This window comes from Pezoporus flaviventris, unplaced genomic scaffold, assembly GCF_033815535.1.
Source record: "Pezoporus flaviventris isolate CSIRO_AGI_PZ_B2104156 unplaced genomic scaffold, CSIRO_AGI_Pfla_v1 ptg000083l, whole genome shotgun sequence".
Taxonomy (NCBI): domain Eukaryota; kingdom Metazoa; phylum Chordata; class Aves; order Psittaciformes; family Psittacidae; genus Pezoporus; species Pezoporus flaviventris.
Genome location: NW_026892631.1, coordinates 10,101,593 through 10,128,650, shown reverse-complemented (window position 1 = coordinate 10,128,650; position 27,058 = coordinate 10,101,593). Strand labels below are relative to the sequence as shown.

Genomic DNA, 27,058 nt, shown 5'->3' with positions numbered 1-27,058 from the left:
CAACAAATTTAAAGCACTTAGATTATCTCTATCAATATTTATTTGTCTGAAATCATCTATATTGTTGCGCTGTATGTACTGTCAACAAAACTAAATATCTGGAATTCTGTATTATAAGTGTTGATTGTGACCATAATTACTTTTGCCTGCCAAAAGGAAGTGTGAGTTATTACAGCTTCTGGAGGTTAACACAGGAGACATGCAACTGGCTGTTACATTATGCAAACATTTACATTGTAAAGCATTTATCAGTCAGAACAAAGATTGCAATGAACCAAGTCTCTGCTAAGTAGATGAACTTGAATATGTGTTTAATACTACTACTGTAATTTGAGGTTTTTTCCAATGCCAGCTATGACAGTTTGTTTCTAATTCTAGAACTGGGAACTTCTCTATGGAAATGGGAAGGATAAATAATTCTTTTCTACAGGTGCTTTGAAAATAAGCAAAATTATTCAACAGGAAGTTTAACTGAGCAAACAGCACATATTATTTGGAAAGCTCCCCAAAGCTGTCTCTCCCTTGATTCATATGATCTTAGTTTCTTAGTGTATACCTGTTTTTTTCCCTTAAAATTATGTTAAATTCAAAGACAGTATATTTTAGTGTCCATTTAGAAACTACTGTAGAGATCTCTTAAATGCTGAACCTGTATGACCATTTTATTTCTGTGTATCTTTTAAGCATTTTGTTGGTCCTACCGACATTCTGAGTAGCTACATACCTTTCAAAGGCAGCTTCAAATCATCAGAGAATATTGCCTTTTGCTACTACTACCATTCAACTGTAATCACTTTTAAGTCAAGGCTCACAAAGCTGTTCTCATTTTAATACCCAACTTTTATACTAAGTAAAAAGTCTGCTTCTTTATGGGAAAAGCCTCCAAATTCTTTAAGAGTGTGCCTACATGCAATGAAGGATAATTAAATTTCCTCTTACACATTCATAAGTCCTTTAACTTGATGGCTATATGTCAGAGTTTCTTTATGAAAAACAATATAAACTGTGTTTTACCAAAATCTAAATATAGATCAACAAAGTGACATACATCTTACCACAAAAAAATTAAAATGAACACAAGCTTCAGCTCATACCTTAGGCCCACAGATCTTCAACTTTTCTTCAAAGACTATTACACTAAAAACAGATACAACAAAACCAGTCCTTGTTATTGATAACTCTTAGTTATATAAATAGTTGATTTGGGGTTTTAACACAGACCCATGTTTGAAAGCAATGCGAACTAATCTCAGCTGGCAAAGAGACACATCCCAGTTCATAAATACTGGTAACTCACTGCTGCTTAATAAACAACTGCACTAATCCAACCAAAACCAACCAAACAAAACCTGCCCACACAGCAAATATTTTCCGAGACAATCTATGATTAAAACATCTTTCTCTGTTTGTTTAACTTAGGAAATATTGTTAGAATTGAGTCAGATTCACTTGTCATAACTTGGCTTCTCCAATAGATGTGCAGCTGAACACCCCTTCCTCATAGGGAATTTACACTGGTTAGTTTTCAACAGAAAATATAATGCATAATTCTGAAAGCAGATTATGACTGTGGACAAAATTATCAAATTAATTCTTAGTCATAAAAGCTCTGTTTATCTGGCTAAGCTCATTTTAAGCCGAGTTTTTAACCACACAAACAAAAGGAAATAACATTTTCTACTTTGGGAATGTCCAATTAAATAATAAATAAATCTACAAATTGCCTCAGATTGCCACAATTTTGAAATAAGAACCAATGTACAGCAAAGATAATGACACTGCATACAAACTGCTTGGCCATATTATGTTTTATTATGAAGGCATTCATAGTGTATTTTTAGCCTGACAATTTACGCTTATAGGTGCCAATTTATAAAATGAGTGTAGAGTGTTTCAGCTGTGTCAATAGGTAAATTTCATGGAACTAGGTATGTGCTTATAGTGAGAAACACATGAAGCTGCTGTTCTCACATTCTAAATTCCTACCTACTGGCGGATTGCAGTGGGTTTCTTTCTGACATGCTGTCATGAGGGATTACCCAATACATGTAGTATTGGGTATGTTTCTTGTCTTGCTGTCCAGTAAGACCTCCAGTAGGTGAGAACATAAAAGCTCTGAGACTGTTCCCTTTTCTAATTCAGGTGTGCTGGCCTCACCTACTGTCATGAAACCACCTGGTGAGTGTTATAATCATTAGACTAGTGTCTGAAACCAAATAAATTCTACATAAAATCTGCAGCTGTCACGTGGGAGGTTAAAGGGAAGAAAATATCCCTTCAGTACTTTTTGACACACACAATTGACACGTTTAAATAAAGGAAAGGGTTTAAGACTATGAATATATCAGGTTAGGAACTGAAACTCCAAAGAGAGGGAGTGTTAGTGACCCACAAACATTGGAGTTCCACCTGTAATAAATTCCAGCCCATGTTACCATGCCACATAGAAGTCCCCCTTATCTGAAGCTGGATTGAATCCAACTGTCATGGCAGCTGAAGTTCAGCAATGCCAAAGTCTCTTCTCTGACACAGCTCTAAGTCCTTCAATTTAGATAACCCAAATGGCAGCATTTAAAATGACCAGGCACTCCTGAAAACATAGTACTGTACCATTTAATAAAAGCCTACAATAAACATACATGTGGGAGAGGTTAGAAGTCAGATCCGCTAGTAGCCCTCAGCATAACACCACTGTAAATTGCCTTGATTCTGTCTCCCTGAACAGCTTTCCAGCAAATATAGAGGCTTATGAGACTTCTTACTTATAAAATGGATCTAATATTTATTTCACAGATGAGATATTGTACTGATTAGTTATTGCCAAAAAAAGTGCTTTGGGGAGTACAGTGCGATATTTACCTTCTTCTGAGCTGATACAAAACACACAGTTGAACAAGACAACAAAACACTGCCTTAAGATATTGGAACTGGACAAAATGCAAAGGAAAACCTAAAAATTAAATTGGTAAAGAGTTATCTAAATAGTGAAACTCACATTTCACCAGCAGTACTGTAGATGGAAAGAATTTTAATTTAATGCACAAAGCAGAGGTCACAGTTCAACAATAAATAACAACAGACAAGGAGCTGGTGTTAAAAGGTGTAAGAGGTTCAAATTACTTTCATGTTAGTCCTGTTAACCTGCAGAATTCCATTTCTCAGGTGCAAGAAACACAAACACATTTGAGTACTTCCAAACTACAAAAAAAAAAAAGAACCAACCAAACAAAAAGAACAAATACCCAAACAAAATAAAATAAAAACAAAATCTTGCATTATTTTACATTCTAACAAACTGAAGGAATGTCAAGAGATGGGAGGTAGAGCGTATTACGGTAGAAAGCTACTGCAATCCTATTCTATTTTTTGCTGGGCTACTAAATACGTCACAAAACCAGTACACGTTTCAGCATAGCTGGAGTTCTCCTTCAGCACACCAAAGAACTACAAGACAAAACTATGCTTAGAAGCTTAGATAGGATACATCTGTATACACATGATTAAAACAATGGCTTTCAGGAGGTGAATGAAATTCTAAGACAGAAAACCATCAGGTGACTTTAAGTGCAGAAGACAATAACGCGTTCTATAATTAAGTATAATGTTTCATTCAATTCATCCTCTCTCATCTTCACATAATTAAAAAACTCAGAACAATGTTTTTCATTCTTTTGTTGTATATTCCATGATAAAGTATAACAATAAAAAATAAATTACAAATTTTAATTAAATAAACATTCACCAGAGCAACCAGATAAGGGACTTGTGTATGGGCAGAAACAGCAGATGTCTTGTATCACACCTTCAGAAAGTCTTTTGACTATTTCATGAGAAAAACAGTCTAAATAAAATTTGGTTAAGATAGGTGCAGAGCTGATGAAGAAAACTGACTTTGGAGAATAATTCTCAAGGGTTTGCTGTAAAAGCAGGGGATTTTATCAGGTGGAGTTTCCATAAATGCCTACACTAGATTGCGCTGTGCAGTGTTTTCACTGTTCATCTAGATGATGGAAGGAATGTGCTTATTAAATTAGCAATGTATCACCTTAGGAAGTCCAGCATGTTGAAAGATAGCCTTCAAAGGACAAAAGTCTGAAAACAAAGAAACTTCAACAGGGACAAGTTCCAGGTATGGCACTGGCACGTCTGCTACATAAATACACCATCAGAAATAACAGGTACCTTTTGAAGAGGACCAGGATCTTATGGCAGGTCAAAAGCTCAATATGAGTTAAAATCATGCTGTTGTACAAGAGGAGAATACAATGTAAAATACAAAATCACCTGGTTTAGAACCTGTTTAGACCTGTGAAGGTCTTAACTAATGTGCTCAGTTTCGACAAATACTTTTCAAAAAAGATACAAACCAAACGCACAGTCTAAAGAAAAGTCACAACCTACCAAAACTGTAGCATAAGAAAAAACGATAGAATTTGGCTTGCTCAATGTAAGGAAAAGAAGATGTAGGCAAGACTATGTGCTGACTTAAAATACCTAAATAGCTATTACAAAAGAAAAGTTCCATTTTTGCCAATGAGCAAAACAATAATAAGTTTGAGCTTATCATTAAATATTTGGAGATATTTTCTACCAGTAAGGAGAGTAGATATAAAATTACTATTGCTGGAACCAGTATCTTCTGAATCTTTGTCTTATGAACTAGTCACTCAAGCCTTTTGCAGGTGGGCTACAGTCTTAATTAAAAATCACAAGGCTGCACCTCCAGTAATTAGTACAAGCATGCAGTTGTACACATATTCTTCATACATTTTCCATTTACCAAACCACGTGTCTGGGGGCTCTTTTTCTCTACCAGGTATACCAAAAATTAGTTCTTTCGATTTCTCAAATAACATCTGTTTCTTTCCACATTATTTAAAAGATTTTGAAAAATTATTAGAACATAGACTTTTATTTAACCATACAGAGACTCAATGAGAGCATTTAATTTATCAAGCTAGAGTATGTGAATAACAGTTCTATATTGGATTTTTATCTGGTCACTGCAATGTAATTAGTTTTCATCACACTTTGCAGAGAGAACTATCATCAGATAAAAAAAAATAATCAGATGGATATATCATTCACCATAGGCCTCAAATTCTCATTTCCAGAAATATTTTACTCAACACAGTTTTGTTTGGATGCAATTCTGTGAATTGGTGCTGAACTAAGTTGAAACTTTTCACCCAGGCATTTTTAAAAGACAGTATGAGTTCACCCAATTGAACATATTTTTAAGTGAAATACAGCTCAACGTTTAAAAAGTGTTCTAAAAAGCCCTGAAACAAAACCAAAACTAGGTGCAAGTTATGCATAACATTTCAATTACATTTGTACGGAGAAAACAAAGAACAGGGATTGCCCTTGCAATCTCTACACTACAGCCACTCATGAGAGTATACTACAATAGGGAGAAATGCCCATTTGACATGCAAGTCAGGTGTCACCAGCAACTTTATCTGGGGTAGCAACTCAAGGACGTGCTCCAAGAGTGGCATTTTTTAACATGTTTTTGCACCTCATGCCTCTATTTTTGTGAAGAGCAGCAGTGAAGGCATGGCTAGAAGCTAGCAAGGAATGCTGAAAAAAGAGAACAGGAATGATTACAAAGAAACACGCAAGTTCCACCCGAAGTGCAACAACCCACTGCACATCAAACTACATTAAACTATTTTCAAACTATTTATTTCAGTTATGCTCAAATTTGAAATAATTTAAGAGAAAACTACAATACATTAACAGACTAAGCTTAATTAACAACACAGTACATCTTAAAGGGATGCTTACCATAGTTATCCTTCCCTATCTCAATTAAAAGGTGATTAAGATAAGTTACCTAACATAAAACCCATGAAATTAATTAAAATATTTCATACTCTCCTCTAACCCATCTAATTTAAGGTGATAAACCTATCTTCAAATTCTTTTAATTAATTTTGATCAAAATCATAGAATTATAGAATCAACTAGGTTGAAAAAGACCTTTAAGATCATCAAGTCCAGCACTTACTCTAGGACCGCCAAGTCCACCAACGGCCTCATCTACATGTTTTTTGAAGACTTGGAACAGTTGGAAAAGATCCAACTTGTCACAATAATCCATTTAGAAAACACAAAATGCTTTAAAAAATGCTTCAGATTACACAAGGTCAACACCAGAGCATAAAGTCAGACTAGCACAAATAGTACACTTAGAATCATGTAAGTATACTGACAATTTCTATAAAGATTAAGACAACAGATCTGATGCAAAAACCCAGCTAATCAGAGCACCATGGTACAAAACACTGCTCAGCAATACAGAAAAGTAACTGCAGTTGCTCCGATAGATTCATATATTTTTATCAAAAGGTTCTCATTGGAATATCCTGAACAGGAGAACCAATTATTGCAAAAAAACTTCAAACTGACCAAGGAAGAGGGAGGGTACTTGGAAGAATTCAGCTGAGCTTGCTCACCTTCCACTTCCGTAAGCTGGTACCGTGTTTGAAAGTAGACACAGAGTCAAGTTATGTTGGGAGTATACAGTGGGGAAAAAAATAAGATACTTTAGAGGAAACAGATCCCTAACCACAGTTACGATTATCCTTTTCACATAAAGGCTTCTGATAAACACAAGATTTTAGTGAGGAAATGCAGAGAATTGAAGGACAGTATTTAGACAAACCTCTGATGGAACATCAGAGAACAGTTTCAGAAAAACAACTCTGGTAGCAAGAGTAATTTAAAAGGTACCTGCTTCTCGCCATGTACTTATTTTCTGCTCCATTCCATAAGCTTTATGCCAGTTATGTCAATGTGACTGCTCAGAATGATGCTGTAAACTGAATCAGTGAAGTGAATTGGATGGGGGAGGGAGGAAACAGCTGTTTTTTCTTAACCCTGACCATGAAATGTTTTATTTTAAAGGAAGCTGCATAGTGAATAGTAAATTGTAGGTATCATAAATACAAAATTTCTTTCAAAACAACACATATTGTTGCTATCTAAACACTCTTCCAGCCAATTTATTTTCTGTTGAAGACTTTCAAGAGGGTGTGAGGTTCTGACACAGTACACAATTTCAAACTGCTGCACTGATGGAATGAGAAAAGGCTCAGAAGTCAAGGAGTGGCAGTTTCTCCAGGTAAGAATACCCACCAAGGCACAGGGAGGTAGGAATCATATTCGGCATGCTTTTCACCACAGAAAACAAGATGTTTCCTCCAAAATAGGAGGGAGAGTAGGGGGGAACTGCCACAGCAGCACCTGAAAAATGTAATCCTCTCTCTTGTTCATTCCAGGCAATGTTACATGAAATACAAGAGCACCTCTCCTGCCATAAAGGATGCCATCCTATGCTTTTCCCCAGGCAGCTTGATGGCATCTATCCTTCCAGGCATGATAAATCAGTAGCTGCACAATTTCTCCATAGACGAGCTCAGATACCGCTGAGTCACGCAGTGGGAGCTCTGAAGAAACAAGCAGCTCTCTGAACACATCCTTATATACTACTACCAGGAAAGAGGACCCTTCTTGTTCCAGGTTATTCGAGAGGAAGCAAGAAAGCACGAAAGGTTGTTTTACAGTAGATTTAACTTTTTTTTAAGTAAATAAAAGACCAAAAAGTTACACAATTACCAGTTTTAAATAAGCATAATTTTAAAATTACACAGTCTGAAAAAAAAATTGAAGTAGTAAAAACTAAAAAAAAAATCATTTATTTTTTTCTCCTGGTTAAGCATCTCCAAAAAAGAAAAAGTCCTTCTCTCTTGTTAGTTTCATGAAAATATTCTCCAGTTTAGTTAGCTCATTTACTTGTGTGGGGGAGGCAAATTAAAACAAAGAAACAAAAAAGCAGTTCTAAAGATGGTGAGTGCATGTTTTATAACAGTAGCTACATCCAGGCACCATTTTCAAGAAACTATGCAACATTTTCCAGCAAGAACAAGTGTTTTCAAAAATGAAAAAAATAAAAATAAAAATAAAAATCCAGATAGCAAGTAAATCTGTGCCTCTGCTTTTCCTGCATTTCACGTAGATTACCTGCTTTACCGTATAAGAAGATGCAACAGAATTTAGAGCTATCCTCTTTACACGTGCCCGAGACGGAAAACTAAAGTCTTTGCAGGATCTGCTTCCCTACAGGAGCAACAATTTTGGAACATGTGCCTGGGTAGTCCTGTACCTGTAGCACCCTCTGCTGCTTTTTCAGTTCCAAAACATGTAATTGTACACTTGGTCAAGTAGAAAAGAAAATTAATATGTATTGAACATATTGTTTCCTGAAAGTAGTTATATTATTAACTGATGCTACTGGCAGTTTACAAGAAAATGGTTTTGCTATTATCTAAAGTGTATTTGTGATTTTATATGAGTTGAGAACTCTAGAATAGCTTGTTTCCGTGTTAACATCAGGTAGATACCAGATAAAAATCCCAAAATGTACTGTCTTTCACTGCTTAAAATTTTCCCTTACAGACACTGTAGCTTGCTTAGACCAGTGGCAGTTAGTAAAGAGGATTTTAATTTGGCCCTTGATCATTCCACTTAATTTAAATGTATGCATAATTTGAAATGATTACTGCAAGGATATAATTATACAAGTGTTTCGATCATAACTACTTTCTCCCACTAGGAAAGGCAGGGGAAGGTGATACTCTCAAAAGCCAATTCTTGGAGAGTTTCCTTGGTTTCCAGACAGTGTTGCAGAGGAGACTTTTCTTCTGCAAGGAGGAGCATGGCACATGGCTCCTGAAGCCAGCTGATGCTATCCCACAATGCCATCACTGAACCTTCTGCCTGGGATCCATCAGTTCTTTAAAAGGACTATCTTAAGACTAGAGATGGTTTCAGGATGTGGCATCTTTTTAACAGATGGCATACTGTTGTCTAAACCAGAGACTGATCCTTTCCTTCATTCCAGTCCTCTTTTCCCTGCTTCCTGTTTATACACAGAGTTAAAGCTGAACATTTAGCATTGCATTCTATCTGTGGAGAATTCATTTAGAGTTTTCACATGGAAACTGCTCTCTCATGAAGGATGAGCAGAAGAGAAAACAAAAAAAAAATCAATCACATTTTTCTGGGAAAGTGAAAACCAGTTGTAATTTGTAGTGTGAATTTTCATTCACAGTAGCAATCTTACCCTGAAAAATGCATCTTCAGAAATCTTCTGGAAAAAGAGCGAATACAAGCTTAGGTACCAAGTTTGAACAAGACATCGTGCAGAGGCAGTTTATAGGGCTAACACTTGGGATCCTGCAATACACCATTTACAGCTACTGCAGGTGACTCCACTTTTGTCCTAAAGACTTTCTGCTATAAAGCAGCACTTCTGGAAGCAGTCCCAAGTCTTCCTCAAAAGCTGCTTATTGATATTTTATATAATGCTGCCAGCTAGTGGCATATCTTGTACTGGGACTGTAGAGAAAGTGTTATTAACTAGAGTCTGCTCTACCACTCTTCTTTCGATGGTGCATGGTGATCTGGCTGTTAATGTTATTATCCCTTAAAAATAAAAATATCTAGTAATGCTCCCTGAAAGAGCTTTCTTTAAAACGAGGTACTTAGGAACATGACTAGAAGAAACAATAAACTCACCTCAAAACCACATTATTTTAAACAAATTATGTTTAAAAAGGGTGTCATATGTGAAATGTTTCAGGTTTTAAAAATCTAATCTACGTAATACACAGTTTTTTCATAATCTAATAATCATTAGCAAAACATGAATCTTCCTGATAGGTACTCAGTATGGCAGCCAAAACAAACACATGGGATGCTAAAAACTCTTTTCTGATAACTCACTCCAAATCATTTAAGTTTAGTGCTCAAGAAATAAGTTCTGACTCTGCAGTGTGTCCTAAAGAACACTGAAGTCTGCAATATTCAATGGGTCCCCTTAAAAAGCATGCTACTGCAGATGGGAGTGATGATACTGGCTAGTTCCATTAGTATTAGGTATTAGAAGAAATAATCTAATACCATTGAAGACCAATATAGGCATTGTTTTTTAGGGTAGAGTATCATTTGATAATACTAAGTTCTTGAAGAACCCCACAATACCTGTGAAAAATAGGCAACACAATTTTACAAATACTACAACTGCCCTTCCTTTGGGGGTAAAAGGAGGGAGGATTACTACCTACCATTTCCACTGTGGGTTAACACAAAAAGAGACAAGAAATACACAGAAAAAGGTCAAAGAAAGAGCCAATTCAAATCAAGAAATTATGGGAGTGCACACAAATTCAGTCAGTTATGATTCAGATAAAGCAGCTCAGTAAACACAGGACTGAGGGAACTTTACTATGATGGTGCAACAGATACGGAATTAACTGTGGCTTGGATACTGGGGACATTTATCCATACAGGTGGTAGCAAAAAAGTATGATTATCACACTCCAAACCAGTACTGCATGCTGCCAGAAGATCAGTTAGCCTGAGTATAATCTAGAGTGCTTAGTAAAATGTGTACAAATCAGTAATATGTACATCAACACAGACAGACACTCACAGACATTTAAGAACGGGGAAGCAGTAAATCTGGAGATGACTTGGAAAACACTGTGTATAATAAATAGCACAGCATGAACCCTCAAAGCACTACTGAATCCAAAAGGATGCATGTGAAGCTTTGTATACAGAGAAACAGTAAGAAGACCTACAAATGTCGTATTACTTCTGTGTTAGCACTGGTGGTGTGCCTATTAGAGTATAAGTCTTGTTCTGCCATCTGCAATCAATAAGAAAGTAGCTGGAATACTGGAAAAATTTAACAGAAGAGCTGACAGCACATCTATCAATAGGAAAGCATATGAAAACTTCAGCAGAGTAAATTGTTGGTGTTAACAAGGAATTTGTGTAGATTGATCACCATCCAAGTACTCACACAAAGATTAAGAAATCAGTTTACCATGTTTAACAGAGTAAGGTACACTGTCTTGATCCACTGGGAAGCACTTTCAGACAAATTAAAAAAAAAAAAAAAAAAAAATTCTACTGTCCAAACTAAATTCCCAAGTTGTTATCCAAGAAATTAAAATAAAATTATCTTTTCCGGATCTAAACCCCCAGTTTGGATTTTTTTTCCTTGTATTTTTCCTTTATCAAGAACAGTTTATGAGAATAAAGTAACTTGCTATAGAAATCCCCCTAGCTTCCTATTCTAACAATCTACAACATCAAATCTCTCTAAATGCCTCCCATAATTTAAGCAAAGTATTTTCTTCCAGATTCTAAATGTCTTAAATTGAAATGGTTTTATCATTGAGTTCATGATGCCTACCTTTGTGGCTGACGTCAACCATAATTACAGATGTGAATTTTGTTTCTCAGACTTAACACAGTCAATTTGGATAGCTATATATCCCTTAGATATAACTTTCATTCAGAAATCAGAGAACATTTCTCTTTGGTAACAGTTAAAGAATATATCCTGAAGTATTTTGTGGCAGGACCACGGAACCATCTTCAATGTTCAGAATGGAATGAAAGCTAGCAAATTTTAAAAAGGAGAGCACATGGTTTATGATTATTTTTCCCCTTTCAAGGCAAAAGTTTCTTAAATAAACTGACCTGTTTCCCAAGGTCCTAAGCCAACATCTATAGCAATACTAAGACTGGAGCTTTGAGAGGAAACATATATATATATATATATCTCAGAACAGTTTCTGTAGCATTGCTTTGACAAGGAGAAAGAGATATGTGCACATTTCTTGAATATCTGGCAAACTTACAGACACACACCCGCCCCCTTTACTCTATCAGGCTGCATGTTTGAAAACAAACCAACCTGAAAAAGAAGGCAGAATAATCAAACAAGAATTATATGTACAACTGGAAATGTTAATTATATAATGGTAATACTCATTACATCAGAAGTATTTAAATATTTTTCTTCAGCTCCTTTTCCATGATCTACCACAATTTTATAATTTAAGTCCATTAATAGCACAGATAATTTTATTAATAAGTACACTGAAGCAGAGACATACTGGGTCAGACATTGAAGGTCCACTTATGTCTCATCTTGTCTCAGGTTAATGGTGCCGAGTAAGTGATGCTTAGACAAGAGTGAAAGATCAGGACAAATGTATCATCCTGCTGCGCCATTAATTCTCCTGCCATCCAGCACTTCCTGAGCCATAAAGTAATTTCTTTATATTTAATAGCCACAGTGAATTTTTTCTGCACAATTCTTTGCCCTTTGTTTTTTTAATGCATGTCGTGTTCTATGCTCCAATAAATTCTGTGGGGACTTGACCGTGTGCTTTCTTTCATTTTACTCTGGTTTGAGTTTGCCCTCTCCAAGACAGAAGTATCAGTGTTTGCTTCCCAAGTTTTTGCACTGTTGTTCCACAGATAGCCACTGCTGGCCACTGGACATCGCAAGCCAATGGGCTAAACTAATTTTCTACTCAACCCAGTTCAGCTACTCTAATATTCCTGTCACAGTCACAGAACCAGAAATAACCCACACTGACTTACAGGTGTATCCACACAAACAACTGGGCTACGTACTACATAAATCAGGGTTACACATAAACCGCTATGATAGGAAGATCTGTATCTCTGAGCACACTGATGGTGCTTCTCAGATAAATGAAATGGTTATTGAGGGCTCATACAGCAATATTTTATATTGATACAATTAGACTTCTGTTAACATAGTACCGTATTTAAATCAACAATGACTTACAGACATTCCCTGTGTTGTCAAAACTCGTAAGAACTTCTTTAACATTTAAGAGTCCCTTGTGAAATCTGGAAGAAAACATAAACAATGACTTTACCAACGTATAACCAACTTAAAAAAACAAACAAACAATCCACAACATAACACACACATCTCTAGCACAAAAGAGGTCCACTGCAGGCATTCACTTCTCACAAACCCCTGTCACAGACAAGTAACAAACAGGTACTACTGTAGCCACCAGGGGGAAAACAAAAGGACAGCCACAAGTCTGCAAAGTTCCATCACTGAAATCCATAAACATGTTTCACAGAAACGAATACTTTATGAAAACAAAAACCCTTCCAAAAAGCATCCATTTTTGTTTAGTTGTGGAAGTCACATATACTAAAGGAATAGTTTTGGTAAAGATGAGTTTTGAACAGCAAGTACCTGTACACAAATTCCTATTTTCTCCCACAAAATCAAGAACACTTAGTTAATGTGAACAATAAAACTGATCGATGTGTTCAGTGAACTGCATTTTCTTTGGTTTTACATTTACATAACCCAAGTGAAATAAACATTCTAAACTGGGGATAATAAATTAAATAACTGATTTTTACATACCACAGTGAAGAAAACACTGACTGCAGCAGAAACAACATGCACCAAAGTTGAATGCAATTTTACCTAAAAAGTTTCCTCTAAATGTTATAGATGTCAGGGTAGTTGGATTCACACACACAAAAAAAAGCAACTAAGGATTTTTTAACTATACCTATCTGATCTATGCCCCAAATGCACAAAATAAAAACTTACACTTCATAACAATCAGGTCACAGAGCTGTTCCACAAATGCATTAAAAAAATCTAAAAAGAATTCAGCAAGGCAGTAAAATACAAAACCACAGCCTTTTAACAGTATTTTAAATGAAGCTTCTCAGGCTGTTTAGGAACATGCTAATTTGAAACACTGAAAAAAATGGAAGAAATCCAGCGATTCTAGCCCCTACAAAATTAGTTCTCATTCTCTCAGCTTTTCTTTCCTAAAGAAAGATCGTTGTAAGAATGAAAAAATATGAAATTGCACATTTATCGTGCAAAGAAGCCTACTGGCAGATTCTGATAAGCTTAAGCATTAAAGAAAGAAACATTTACATGTTAAATTTTGAGAAGCACCAAACGGCAACCAGAGTAGTTCTTAAAAAAATGAAAGTCAAATGAAAATCACATTAATAAACTGAAATGAGCTTATAAACACAGACAACAAAACATAGGAAAGATGTTACAAAAGACTGGACATTAGAGCTCTTTTCCCAGCTACATAAAAAAAAACAAACCACATTCCTTAGCTGCAGTGGAAGCCTAGAACAATTCTGTTGGATCATATGGACTTAAAATGCACTTTTTCTCCTTCTTTTTTTTTTTTTCTAGCAAGTTTGTTTTCAATCGGATTGGACAACCAGTGCAGCACAGTTAATACAAGAGAAGTGACAAGGAAGCAGACAGGATCAGTAGTTCTGCCAAGCACAGAGCTGCCCTTTAAACTGTCCCCTGCTGACTCCTCAGTATCCTATGAACTCCATCACTGTGTATATGTCTGACACAGTTAGGGTCTCCCAGACAGCTGTGAACCGCTTATCTCTAAATAAATGTAAGATGGGGGTGAGGGAGATGCTAAGTAATGAAATATTCTAATCTCGGTTGGCATGCAGATTAGTCCTGGGATAACACGCTTTGGTTTGGGTCGCCCACCCTCCCAATTTCTATACATACACAGTCCATATAGAAAGGAGACTTATGCAAATCTCCAAGTGAAGCAAAGGTGAGGTTGAACAGTTTAGCAGTCCGGTACCTGTAGTTTACCAGAATGCTATGAAGAAGGAAAACCAGAAGTAAGTAGAGTCTCCTGGTCTAGAAAAGCAGGGTCAAAAGGTAGATAAAGGCAAAAAGGGAAATAAATCTACCAGCACTGGCCTTAAAATTATCACTAAGCCATATTTCAGGCTGTTTCTGAAATGAGGTTTATAATTAAAGCTGAGAAGTGGACAGCTCTGAGTGCACAGCAACTCAGATGCCACAGAAGGTGTATGCCACACACATCTGGTCTTTAAGGTTGTCCTGAAATTTTGATGTTTCATTTAACACAATGTTCTTCATCTACATTATTATATTTGGTGTACTCAGCTTTCATTAAGGATGAGTTCTTCCTCTGATTGTAAAACATTCTTTCCATAATTAAAATCAACACACGCATTTCAAACATATTCTTACATTTATTATACAGGGGCCAAGAGCTTGTGGCATCCACATACAAACACAACATACCCAGTGTTTTCTCTCTTGTCTGTGCAAAATGCCTCTGCTGGCCACCCTTTTCTGCCTGCCTGCAACATTCAAAGTCTCTTCTAACTCTGCCTCAACAACCTCTTTTCTTGTTTTCACAGACACTGTGCATGGCAAGCACATAAGTGAGCTGTAATTTAACGATGAGAAGCATCCAGCTTTGCTATGAGGGACTTCCCCTTCTCCTTAGTCTTCCAGATGCCCACTCCACACTCGCTGTGAAACACGGTTTAACAGCTGCTTCCTTGAGTCTGATCAGTTTATGAAACCTTCACTGAACAAAAGCAGGGAGCAAGCTCAGTATCACAGAATGAGAGGCACAGTCATGGTCTCAACAGCGATCTGGATAGCAAAGCCATTCTCATTCACTCCAAAAATCACATCTCAGGTCTTAACTATACTACCATTATGGACTACTTTACTACTACTCCACGTTTGTTTCCAAAGTCAATTAGTATGATGGAAGAATACCTCTTCCTGTTGTTTTTCCTCCCTACACCAAGCCTAAAATAAGAGGCACTTACATTCTACTGGTAGCTACTTAACAGTTAGGGAACCCAAACAGTGAAGAACCGAGCATAACATCTATTGCAGACAAGTTTTAGAACTAAGGAAAGCAATGTGCCAACAGCTGAGGTACTTGTGAAAGGAGAGATACGCTTTCAAACAGCAACAACTACATTTCTCCATTTGAAGCACTGCGTTTGTAGAGCCTGCATCAGCTACTCCCCAACTCTTCCACCACAGACCTGACTTGCAGACTAAAAGTTAAAAACACCTGGATATACAGGTATTCTCTAACCCCAAATTCTGCCACAAACACCATGCTACTCAGCCCTGCACCTAAAATCCACAACTTACAGTTTGAGATCCACTGCCCTATGTATACCTCCCCAGTACTTATCTAACAGCTGCTCCTTCACTGTCATGTCCCATCCCATCAGCTGCTACTCCACTACCAAGCCCAGGGAAAACTGTCAATCCATGTCACATCTTGTTTCTGTAAACACCTGTCATAATCTGTTTTCCACAGTATGTCTTACAAGTTGCCCATAAAAAGTTTCTTAGTGTCATGTACACTGAACTATGAAAGTCAAGGAAAGGAATCACAGAAACTTGTGGCTAAACCCCAACCCCAGTATTCCCACAGATTTTCACAGCCATCTCAAAATACGTTTCTGCAGTATTTACTGCTTTGGAATATGTCATGGATGTTGTACAGTTCCAAGAACTCCAAAGAAGTTCAAAGCTGTGACTGCTGAGATCAACAAAGTACTCCAAAAAAAGAAGAGTTAAGCTTAATGGAGAAAGCAAATTTCAGGCCAGCATGGTTAATCTGATCTACAGTGTTCTTATAGTAAGTCTTCAAGGTAAAATATGCAAACATTTCTATGGATATGTAAGCCAAATCTATGAATGATAAACTAATTAAACTCCTATTTCTTCTCAGCTAAGGCAAAGCAAAATTCCTTCCTTTGGAATATGAATAAATCAACTTTGGATGTATAAACTAAGTCACAGAAAGAGAGAAAGGTATCTTTAAAATATATCAACATTCCTTCCTCTCCAACTCAGGCAACACAAGTGGCAGACTTTTACATTTATTTATAAACAGCTATAGACAGTAGAATAAAAATTATCCTCCAGTAGCTCCCTGTTAAGGTATGCTTTTCATCAACCATATAAAACTATGTTCCTTCTTTTATTTTATTCTTCAACTGAAAGAGAAAAAATAATACAAACAACTAAATATATATACTAAACTAAAAAATATCTAAAAGAACTAAGGCTGCACTTCCGTTTAATACTCAGAATAAAACAGAGCACAATAAATCACAATATATTATTAACCTGGTTATAAAAAAAAACCCTAATGTATTTGTGGAATATGGAAGACAGGACAAGGGCAGAAACATTACTGCTAAGGGTACTTCACAAAAAGACTTGGTGAGTGTCACCATCAGTTGTCATTGTAGCCCAGTAAGATGTTTTCTGATCAGATGGTTTTTCTGGGCCAGGGTCTAGCAAAACAAGGTAAATCCTCTTTCACTCCAGTTCAATATCACAGTTCAATATGGCAAGAAACCAAACCAATGGCTTCTTCGACTACTAATTCTTTCTGCAGATATACATGTCTTGGGCAATATGATGGAACACTCCATCAGTGAATGAAAGAAACATGTTTCCAAATCACTTTTTCTTTCTTTCCTCTATTTCCTCCTCTTGTGACCAAGCCTCTACGTTGCTAAACCCACACACTGTCTCTTAGCACACAATAAGCGGAAGAAAGCAGCTTTATCATATCATACAAATTGTCCATAAGGAGTAGACAATATTCCTTGAAATCTGCTTCCCTTCACTCTTTTTATGCCTATCCCTAAAGTAAAAATCCATTAAAACTTAAAAATATTATTAGCAGGAATATCCTATAGGAACTGCCAATAGAATTCACTCCTAAACCACCTTCTAACACACTACGTGGCACAGACAAATACCATGCCTCATTTCGAAACCAATGGTCTACAATCATCTAATAGGTTTTTTTCATGTCTTTATCTAAAGGTTCATTCACATTCAGAATAAAAGCATGACACCTTGCAAAGAATACTTAGCACTCTTTACAGAGATTCAAACCTTCTCATAAGCAGCTGACATTGTTCTTTTGAGTTCTGCATTTTTGTATTTGAAACATCAAATGACTGATCAACAGAAAATATTTTACACAGAAATAATTTATTTTTTCTCTAATTGTTTAAAATGAGCCTACAATTTTGAAGTAAATCCATATCCTGAAATAGAAGATTTGAAGATATTGATTGCTCCTTTTTTAACTCTTAACAGAAGAATAATTTTCCTGTCTAAAAGACAGACACCATGTCCATAGTGAGACAATGCATCTTTGCAATCTATGTGTCACTTCATTGCTAAACCTACTTACACAAAATTTAAATTTAAAAGCACATTCCTGATTAAGAATAGAAGGATTTAGAAATGTAATATTAAATAAACATTTTTAAATTGCTCTGCTTACTCACTGTGTATCTTCCTGTCACCAAGAAAACACATATTTAGCATGTACATAATTTTTTAGCAGCAAAGTGAAATACCCCCAAAGTTAAAGAGAACTTGAACAAAGCTAACTAATTAATGTGAATGTTTTATGAATTAAAAACCCAGCAATTTCACGTATGTAGCCACCCAATTCATATCAAGACAAGTATGTAGTGTGTAGGAGCATCAAATATGGTACAAATCCAAAGAAGACTAATCAAATGAGATTCTGGATTATAACACAAGAAATTTCGTTTTGAAACATCTTTCACTGCTACCAAAACCCACACTCATCAGACACTCCTCTTCATACCCTAGAACCACACAGCACCTTAGTACCTATACAAACTTCAAAAGACCACCTTCCACCATGTACAGTGAATCTACATTTCATTAAGCACACTAGAGATCACTGTTTAACCAGAAGAGTTGTGAGGATTTTAAAAAGGAGCCTATGATGCTATCACTTCAAAGATCTAGTCAAAATGGCATATAAATCCACCTAGAATTTTTTAAGCAAAAATTGGCACTTCTGGCTTCATGCTTTGGATGATTTGTCATTAAGAACAATTCTAAAAATAAACTAATGACAGGAAAACAAGGTGTAAGCTCTTCTTTCCTAAATGTGAATCCAACCTGAATTTGGTTAGAGAAATAGCAGCTTATTAAAACAAGCATGAGAAGTTCAGAAAAACATGTATATGACTGGTAGTTCCTGCCAGAGCTTCTATTTGCCTAATAAACTGGTCCCCAAGTCTCTCTAGAGCAATAATTCCAGCTAGGTCATAGCATATCTGAATATACAATTTGATCAGTTTTGATAGCCCTTGAACTGATACAGCTTGACCTTTATACTCTTCGCCAAAAGCCACTAACAACCTTACGAACTTTCTTAAGCATTTAGTCTTGTCAAGATCTTAGCTGACAGCCCTTTTAACATCCAACATATGCAATGAGCTTTCTCAAGAAGATATTAATGCATAAGGAAAACATATGTAGATGAAAATGCAAACGCACTTTTGTCAAGATTTTAGAGGGGCCATAGCAACATTTCTTCCCTAACAAAAAGATACATAAAAAGGCTAATCCTACTCCTCTCCTACTCAAGCACACTGTTCTGGGTTTACCTGACTGATGTTTTTGTTATTGTTAATAATATGTTATTAATATGATCTTATTATCCTATTAAAATTGTTCCTATTGATGGAAATTATTATAATTAATATTTTGCCAAAGGGAGAAGAAAAATTAAGGCAAGACTGTAAGACATACAGAGGATCCTTAAGTTTCCAAGACATAACCAGTCCTCAAGGACCCAGGAATGCTTACTCCAAGATTTCTTATCTTCTAGATATGCAAGTTTCATCAAGGACAACTGTTGCTCTGTTATGCATGTTAAAATGTTATGTTTAGCACCTTAAATTACTGATTGTGAAAACAAGGAAGAAATTTTATTTAATACAAATTCAAGGTAAAGTGGATTTTATTGCAGGTATTTATACTCTGTCAAAACACACTGTATTTTCTCCTTTCCTGTTTACCATCCTGCAGTAGTCTGAAATGTAAGCATATGCCAGCTATTGCCACTGCTTCAGAATAGAGAGAAAACATTTTAATACAGAAGTGTAACACTAAGTTCTAATGATTCCTCCTAAAACAATCAGTGATTACCACTTTGTAGATCACCGAGTAACTTCTGGACAGGAACAAAATAGAGGGAAAAGATAAAAATCCCCACCAGGAAACAATGTCCCTATTCTCCTTAAAATTGGCTTTAATTTAAATTCTCAGTTAAAAATGCACTTTACAATTTCAGTGACTTAGGCTCTCCAGAATATCCTCTACTGCGCACATAATGCAAAATCCTACATCCTCAGCAAAGCTTATTAGAGGCAGCAGAACAAGTATTGATGCAGGGATGATTAAGTTACTATTGCAATGACACTGCTGAGGCAAAACCAAGTTATAAATATGTATAAAAGTGAACAAGGAAAAACAGATCAAAGCAGAAGGGAAAAAAACTACTCCACATAGTAATGTACGGGGGCTATAAACTTTTCTGGTTTACTCCTTCAGAGTTTGGTGGGGTGGGGAAGGGGATTAGGTTTTTTGGAGTTTTTTGCTTGTTTTTTTTGTGTTTTTTTTTTTAATTTTTAATAAAAAACCTTCATTTGGATTACCTGCTGTAATATAAAACAGATTTCTTCATTAGGTAAAATCATTTCTGTGGGAAGGGGAAATATTTTATTCTTTTGTTTTGCAAACTGGCTTCCAAATTATCATCGAGTTTTACAAGAATCATTAAGAAGAAAATTAAATAAAATATAGATCATTATCCAAAAAGCTTTTAGAACTTTTTGAATAATACCCCATCACTAAAATTTTTATTCAGACTACAAGTAAATGTGTTCAGGTGTTTTACATCCTGTTTTACATACTTCTATCTGTAGAATGTCACAACAGAAAGCTATTAGAAATATAAGATAAATGCTCATATCTGCATTCAGTTATAGGCACAATTATCAGTATTTTCATTCAAGGTCTGCCATGTCAGTGAAATTTACCAAGAATGAAACAGACAAGCTGCTTACTGTAACAAACAACTAAAAATAACATCTAACAGTTTATTTGTAAACTATGCCCTAGTTACACAAACACTAGGAGAATGACTAATGAGTTTTTATTTGAGGCCTGTACAAGATCTTCAGAAGTACTTAAAACTTATATGACGGTTACCTTAAGGACACACTGTACTCAGGATAAAAGATGCTTTTATACTGAACCCAGGTCCCCGTTTCCTCTTCTGTATTCTGATCTTCTATTATAAAGAGATTGAACGATGCAAACCTTCTTACAGACACTTGTTGAAGATGGACATCTTTCAAGTGCTTTTTCTTCAGAACCTTTGAAATGAAGAACAAATTAAACATTAAGGATGAAACTTTTAAGAAAAGAACAAACAGGCTTATTTAACTGAAGAGGCAAGTCTGGAATCAATCATAATAGCTCTGCTATCAGCTAACAGTTATCAATAACTAGTCCAAATACATCAAGCCTAAGAAAAACAACAGTGGTATTGATGGTAGTGATCAAGAGAATGAGTTACAAATTTATTATGTCTCAATAAATGTAAAGCACATACACTGTGTTCAGAAGTACACAAATTTGCTTTTTTAAGTGCTCCAGCAAACCCATGCCACAGAGGCAAATGGGGTTCTCCCCTATCCTCCCACCATTACCACCACAATGGAAGTTTCACAGACCAAGCAGTGCCCTCACCAAGCACACAAAATGCAATGCCCCTACAGATGGAAGAACGAAAAGAAAAGATAGGGTATCTTCCGTAGAATTTAACGGACTAAACCTAAAACGTGACCCTCAGGTGCCGAATGACACGTATTTGCCAGGTAGACTACTTCCTAGCCTAGAAGCCTACTGTTGCATGCTTCCAGAATTGCTGTCAAACTTGCCTGAGTTGAGAAACTTGCTACCTGTGTCAGGCCCCAGGCTTTCAGATGCCACAACTGCTTATTCCCCTATCAGGCGCCTCATAAGGGGACTGATGCATTAGCTAATCTTTATGTGAGTCCCAAAACACACTGACAGCAACAAGCTCAGTACCAAGAGACTAAAGAATTCAAGACAGTGGCTGAGACAGAATAGACTGTTTCATGTTTTAATGATTAAGACATTGTTCAGGAAAGTGAAAACATGGGGTCTGTGCCCTGCACAGTCCGCTGCACTCAGCCATCTTTGGGGAGTGAGGTATCAACCCCTTCATACAGGAAAACTCAGCACCCAGCCTGTTTGAACTGTATCGTGCACAAAAGACAATTCGTTTTTCCCTGCCAGACAAAAAAAGGCTTATTCTTTAGGTCAGGGCTTATTCTTCACATATGGAAGAAGAGACAGAATCACAGAATGGTTAGGGTTGGAAGGGACCTTGACGATCATGTAGTTCCAACATCCTTGCCATGGGCAGGGATGTCCAGGGTTTAACTTGTTTCTCCTAACACTGGACAGAATACATAAATGATTACCATTGCCTTTTTATAAGCAAGATGCCTATGCAGTCCACAATGAGGAAAAAAAAGAGCAGAAAATAAACTCATCCCTATAAATAGCTACAAGGAACAGCTCCACTGAGTAGGCCAGTGCCGCAGTTTACAGGGTTTTGCCAACCAGAGATCAATCTGAAGTCTAATGAGAAACAGCTCTCCAGAATTATGAAACAGAAGCTTTGCATACAGGATGCATACAGCAAAATAACAGGACAGTGATTTTTTTGGCTGCACCCAACCTTTGTCAACATGCTTTAACTGGAAATGCAGTCACATTTAACAGCCTTACAATTTGGTACCACAACCTACTATTTTGCAGGATACTCAGAAATATTAGATATGTGAGCAGAGCAACTGTATTTGCTATGCTGTTAGTTTCTAACAGCAGGTCTGATGCGTCAGGCTTACTGCTCTTGGATCTATTTTCATCTGTTCAGCATACGAAAGGCATAGGCATTTTCATCAAAGCATTAAAAATGCCTGTGTGCTGTCCACACTATTTCTTCTACTTCTGTAACACATAAGAAAAACACACACGAGGGAAATTACTAAAATACCAAAACAGGAGAACTTGAGGAGCAGACTGAAGATCCTCACACAATAGTGGCATGTCTGGAAACAAAACAGACCGTTTTGACAACTAAAGCAAACTACCAAGGCATAATTTTCAGTAAAGCGTGTCGTTTGGGGCTTTTTTAAAGCAAAGACAAACCACAGGGGAGGGGGATAACAACGCTTTTCTGTTTTCAGTTTTTTGTTCTACAGAGACATCTAGCAACTCTGCAAAATTAACTCTCTGGCTTAGCAGAAAACCTGATGAGCATTTGAGAGCTCATTTCTCCCATACCCTCAAATTAAAATTGGGTAGTCTAAGATCTGAAAATTACAACAGTAGGTTGGATCTTTTAAAAACCTGTGTATAACTGAGAAAAAGCAGCACAAAGGAACAATATGTTTCATTATTTATATCTAACTCTGTGTATTTACATAAGGATTAAAGTGGTTTTTTAACTACAGTCAGTTCCTAAAAGCATCACCCTTGTGTTACAAGCTATAAAGACATGCCCCTGCTACAGTATAATCCACTGATGAAAAATAACAGGTGACAAACCTATCTAAACTGATAATAATGTTTTGAAGAAATGATGATGCTCTTCCAATGAAGGTGAAGCTCCCTAACATCCTGCACGCTGCCACTATAAAGGAACACATCTTAGAGATTTATAAAACCAGTAGCCAGTATTAGAGCAGGCTAAAGACTTTTCAGCAGGCTAGACACAGTTCTTGGTTTTAGTGATGGCACAGAGAAGGAACTGTGATGGAGAAGAAATTACCAGACACTGTTCTTTGGTTGGTACTTGTGGCCCCTATCTCCTCCCTCAGTAACTTTCAGCTATGTTTCTCCATATACTTTTCTTTTAAAAAATTCCAGAAGCCTTGTTTCACTCTTTCCAAGATCTTTTGGTACGGAAAGGCCCTGTCTTCGGCACAAGACCTTTACAGGTGTACACAAGTGTCAGAATCATAGAACAGTTAGGGTTGGAAAGGACCTTAAGATCATCTAGTTCCAACCCCCTTGTCATGGGCAGGGACACCTCACACTAAACTATGTCACCAACCTGGCCTTGAACACGGCCAGGGATGGAGCATTCACAACTTCCCTGGGCAACCCATTCCAGTGCCTCACCACCCTAACAGTGTTGAGCTTGTACACGGGTCATACATACAAATGTTACCTAAGTAAATAATGTTTTGGTTCTGTAATGACAGATTACAGAACTCTCGTATAGATTACAGAATTCTCTTCAAAAAATTAGGCTCCAAAAATTAGAAAAAAAACACCAAGAACAACTAAAAAAACCCATGCAAACTCACACTGTTAGCCTTGCAGTTTTCCCTCTCCAATTTGTATTTTCTTTCCTTTCTAACTTCACCTAGCAATATAGAATTCTAAAACAAATCTTTCTTCACTAACACAGAGAACATTAAAAAAACAAGTATCATGAAACTGTCTCCGTTTTAGAAAGATTTCAGTAACATATTACCACAGATCAAAACCGCAGGACCTCGAGCATTTAATCGCAATATTAGGCCCATTTTTTTGTACTCCCTATAAAACCTAATTGATTTCTATTAAAACAATCAAACAGAACAACAAACCACACGGAGGATGGCAATCACTTGAATTCCCCTGTATTTATTTGTGTATCTCGTTGTACACAGCCTAGTTGCTTCGAAAGCCAAATTCAGTAACAGCTGATGGTCTACAAACCTCTGTCCAGTTCCATGGCACTGACTGTAATGTGGGATGCTGTACAGGCAAGAAAGTTTCTATATGATCGGTCAAACCATCTCTATAAACATCATCAGTAGGACTGTGCAGTATTTATTTTTACAAACAGCTTATTTACCAAATAGTTTTACACAAATTGAAACAATTTACAAACTCAAGACTAACAAAAACATGGAAAAAGATCTGGAGCACGGGCACCCATCACAGAGAAAGGAGTGGGAAGAGAACAAAAATGATTTTAGAAGTTTCTCTGTTCTGCCCTGCCCTCACTTTAGCTTTCATTTCTGGTGAACTGAAAACATTTGGTGAACATCAGCAGGTGAGCAAGACTTGTGTGAGCAAGAGGAAGGTAACAGGCAGGATAAATATGTAAGTTTACAGATTTCCCCAAAGTTTTCATACAACTTTCTCTACGGAGCAAATTATAGACAGAGAGCAATTTAACTTATGCCCATTCCTCTAACTTCTCTGCCAAAAACTACTGGCTGGATAATGCCATCAGTTGCATAGACTTGGAGGGCTCAAAAAGCCTTCGAGAACTTATTCCAGTAATTTATAAGTGCACACTACACATGTAACTTAACTTAGTACTGGAGTTTTTTAATGCAAAATCATTTTGATTCTGACAAACTAAGCTTAAAACTATTGTCAAACTTTAAACTCCATACATACATAAAACATTTTATTGATAAAGAACTCATAGGTAATTATGCAAACCTCTGGTTCTTTATGCTAGCTTCACAGGATACCTGACAAAAAGGCCTTTTTTCTTAATTAAATCAGAGAGCACACATTCAGGCATCCTCACCATGGCGAATCAATTTGTGTACGCACTGAATGAAAGCAAATTCAATATATAAACACACCATGGAACTGGTTTCACGTAAGGTGTTATTATCAGCAGTATGAAAAGCATTTTTAAAAGCACTGTAAGAAACACTTTGACGGTGCTCCTTTAAAGATGGGTATAAAGGAAGGTTGATACCTTTCTCCAAACCATAGATAGATCTGAGCATCACTGCAGTAAAGAGTGCAGCACTGATTTTTTACTTCAGATGCACCAGTAAGATTAAATTTATCCTTGCTCATCATACCATACAAAAATCAACAGAAAAGCTAAAGAACATGGAAAACCCCAGGGAATCTGCAGAGGAAAAGGCCACAGATACATGTATTTTGAGGAAGAAATGGAAGCCTTCTCCCCACACACCTACACATCCATTCTATTGTCATGAAAAGTTCCTTATGATTTTAAGAGAGAGGGTAATGCCAAAGGCAGTATGCTCAAAAGGCATTAACAGATAGCATAGCCGCAGCAGGCAGCTTACATAGTCTGCTAGAACGGAAACCTACAAAACCAAACCTTTTACTCCTACCAGGAACTTTGACATTTCGTGCGTTAAAGTATAATAAACAAGAAGTTTGGCAAGGGAGTTTACGAACCAAAAGCACACACAAAGAGAAGTGCAGTATTAACCTCCTCATGCCTCCCACACGGTTATCTGGCTGCAGCCATTGCTCCTCTGAGGCCAGTGGCCGCCATTTGCCACCCTGCTACGGCTCTGCCTTCATGAGGGGAGCTCCCATGGGCAGTTCCAGGCTTCCACTTAAACAAAGCTGAACGTGTTAAGTTAGGACCATAAATACCACATCCAGTAGCAGCAACAACTAATGAAACTGGTTCAGGTTTTCCATAGAATCCCAGACTGGTTTGGTTTGGAAGAGATCTTAAAGATCCAATTCCAAAAGCCAGTGCCACACGCAGGGACACCTTCCACTAAACCAGGTTGCTTCAAGCACCATGCAACCTGGCCTTGAATACTGCCAGGGATGGGGCAGCCACAGCCTCTCTGTACACCCTGTGCCAGAGCCTCACTAACCTCATAGTTTTTAAGCCTTTATGCACACACTCATCTGAAGAGAAATCCTTTCCAACCTCGCACCACTCCTAAAGGACCCAGAAAAGCAAGGCCAACAAGCTACTGCTGCCCTCCAGCACAGGTGTACCCACTTGCTGCTTGTTTAAAGCACACTTTAGAAAGCCGTGTGCGTGTATATACATTTATACGTTTTATTCTTATTACTATTATAGCAAGAAGCGTACTGTAAGCTCTTCTGCAAGCCCCAGCTCGCTACTCCTCGCTACCCTCCTGTCAGAGGTGCAGGCAGCTCTCCTCAGCTTTCCACACGCTTCCACTGCTGGTAGCATTCCGTATCGCTCCCCGGCACCGCCTCCCCAGCCCGGGGCAGAGCCCGGCCCTTCGAGCGCTCCAAGCCACGACCGCCCAGCGCGGAGAAACGAACGGGTGGGAACACGAACGGTCCCTGGCCCAAAGCGACGCAGCGCCACCCGCCATCCCCTACCGGGATCCGCGGGCTCCCCCTACCTGCCCGAGCAGCCGCCAGCGGGCTCTCGCCGCTCCCGCGCCGCTCACCTCGCACCGGCCCGCGGCGGGGCGGCTCGGAGAGCCGGCAGGCTCGGCCATGCGGCGGCAGGAGGGCTCAGACCCCCTTTTCGCTCTGCATTGCCCAGCGGGGACTTGCCGCTGAGACTCCAGCAGCTGCCAGGGCCGGCCGGGCTAGGGATGCAGGGGAAGGAAGTGGGTGGCCATCTTTGTTAAGGGCAGCGCTGGCAAGACGTGC

The 27,058-nt window shown here is 37.5% G+C and overlaps 1 protein-coding gene across 3 annotated transcripts in view; it reads right to left on the bottom strand.

Annotated features, from left to right (window-relative positions):
- Window positions 1–27,057, bottom strand: part of CAMKMT (calmodulin-lysine N-methyltransferase) — a 209,080-nt gene extending 182,023 nt beyond the window's left edge. For 2 of the 3 annotated variants that reach the window (XM_061475528.1, XM_061475530.1), the window contains exons 1-3: window positions 26,803–27,057; window positions 20,798–20,964; window positions 12,686–12,750 (exon numbers count right to left, since the gene is read on the bottom strand). In XM_061475528.1, coding sequence (XP_061331512.1) covers window positions 12,686–12,750; window positions 20,798–20,964; window positions 26,803–26,901 — 331 coding nt within the window. In that variant the 5' untranslated portion in view covers window positions 26,902–27,057. The remainder of the gene's footprint in view (window positions 1–12,685; window positions 12,751–20,797; window positions 20,965–26,802) is intronic. The other variant, XM_061475529.1, reaches the window with a different exon arrangement.
- Between the last annotated feature and the right edge of the window lies 1 nt (window position 27,058).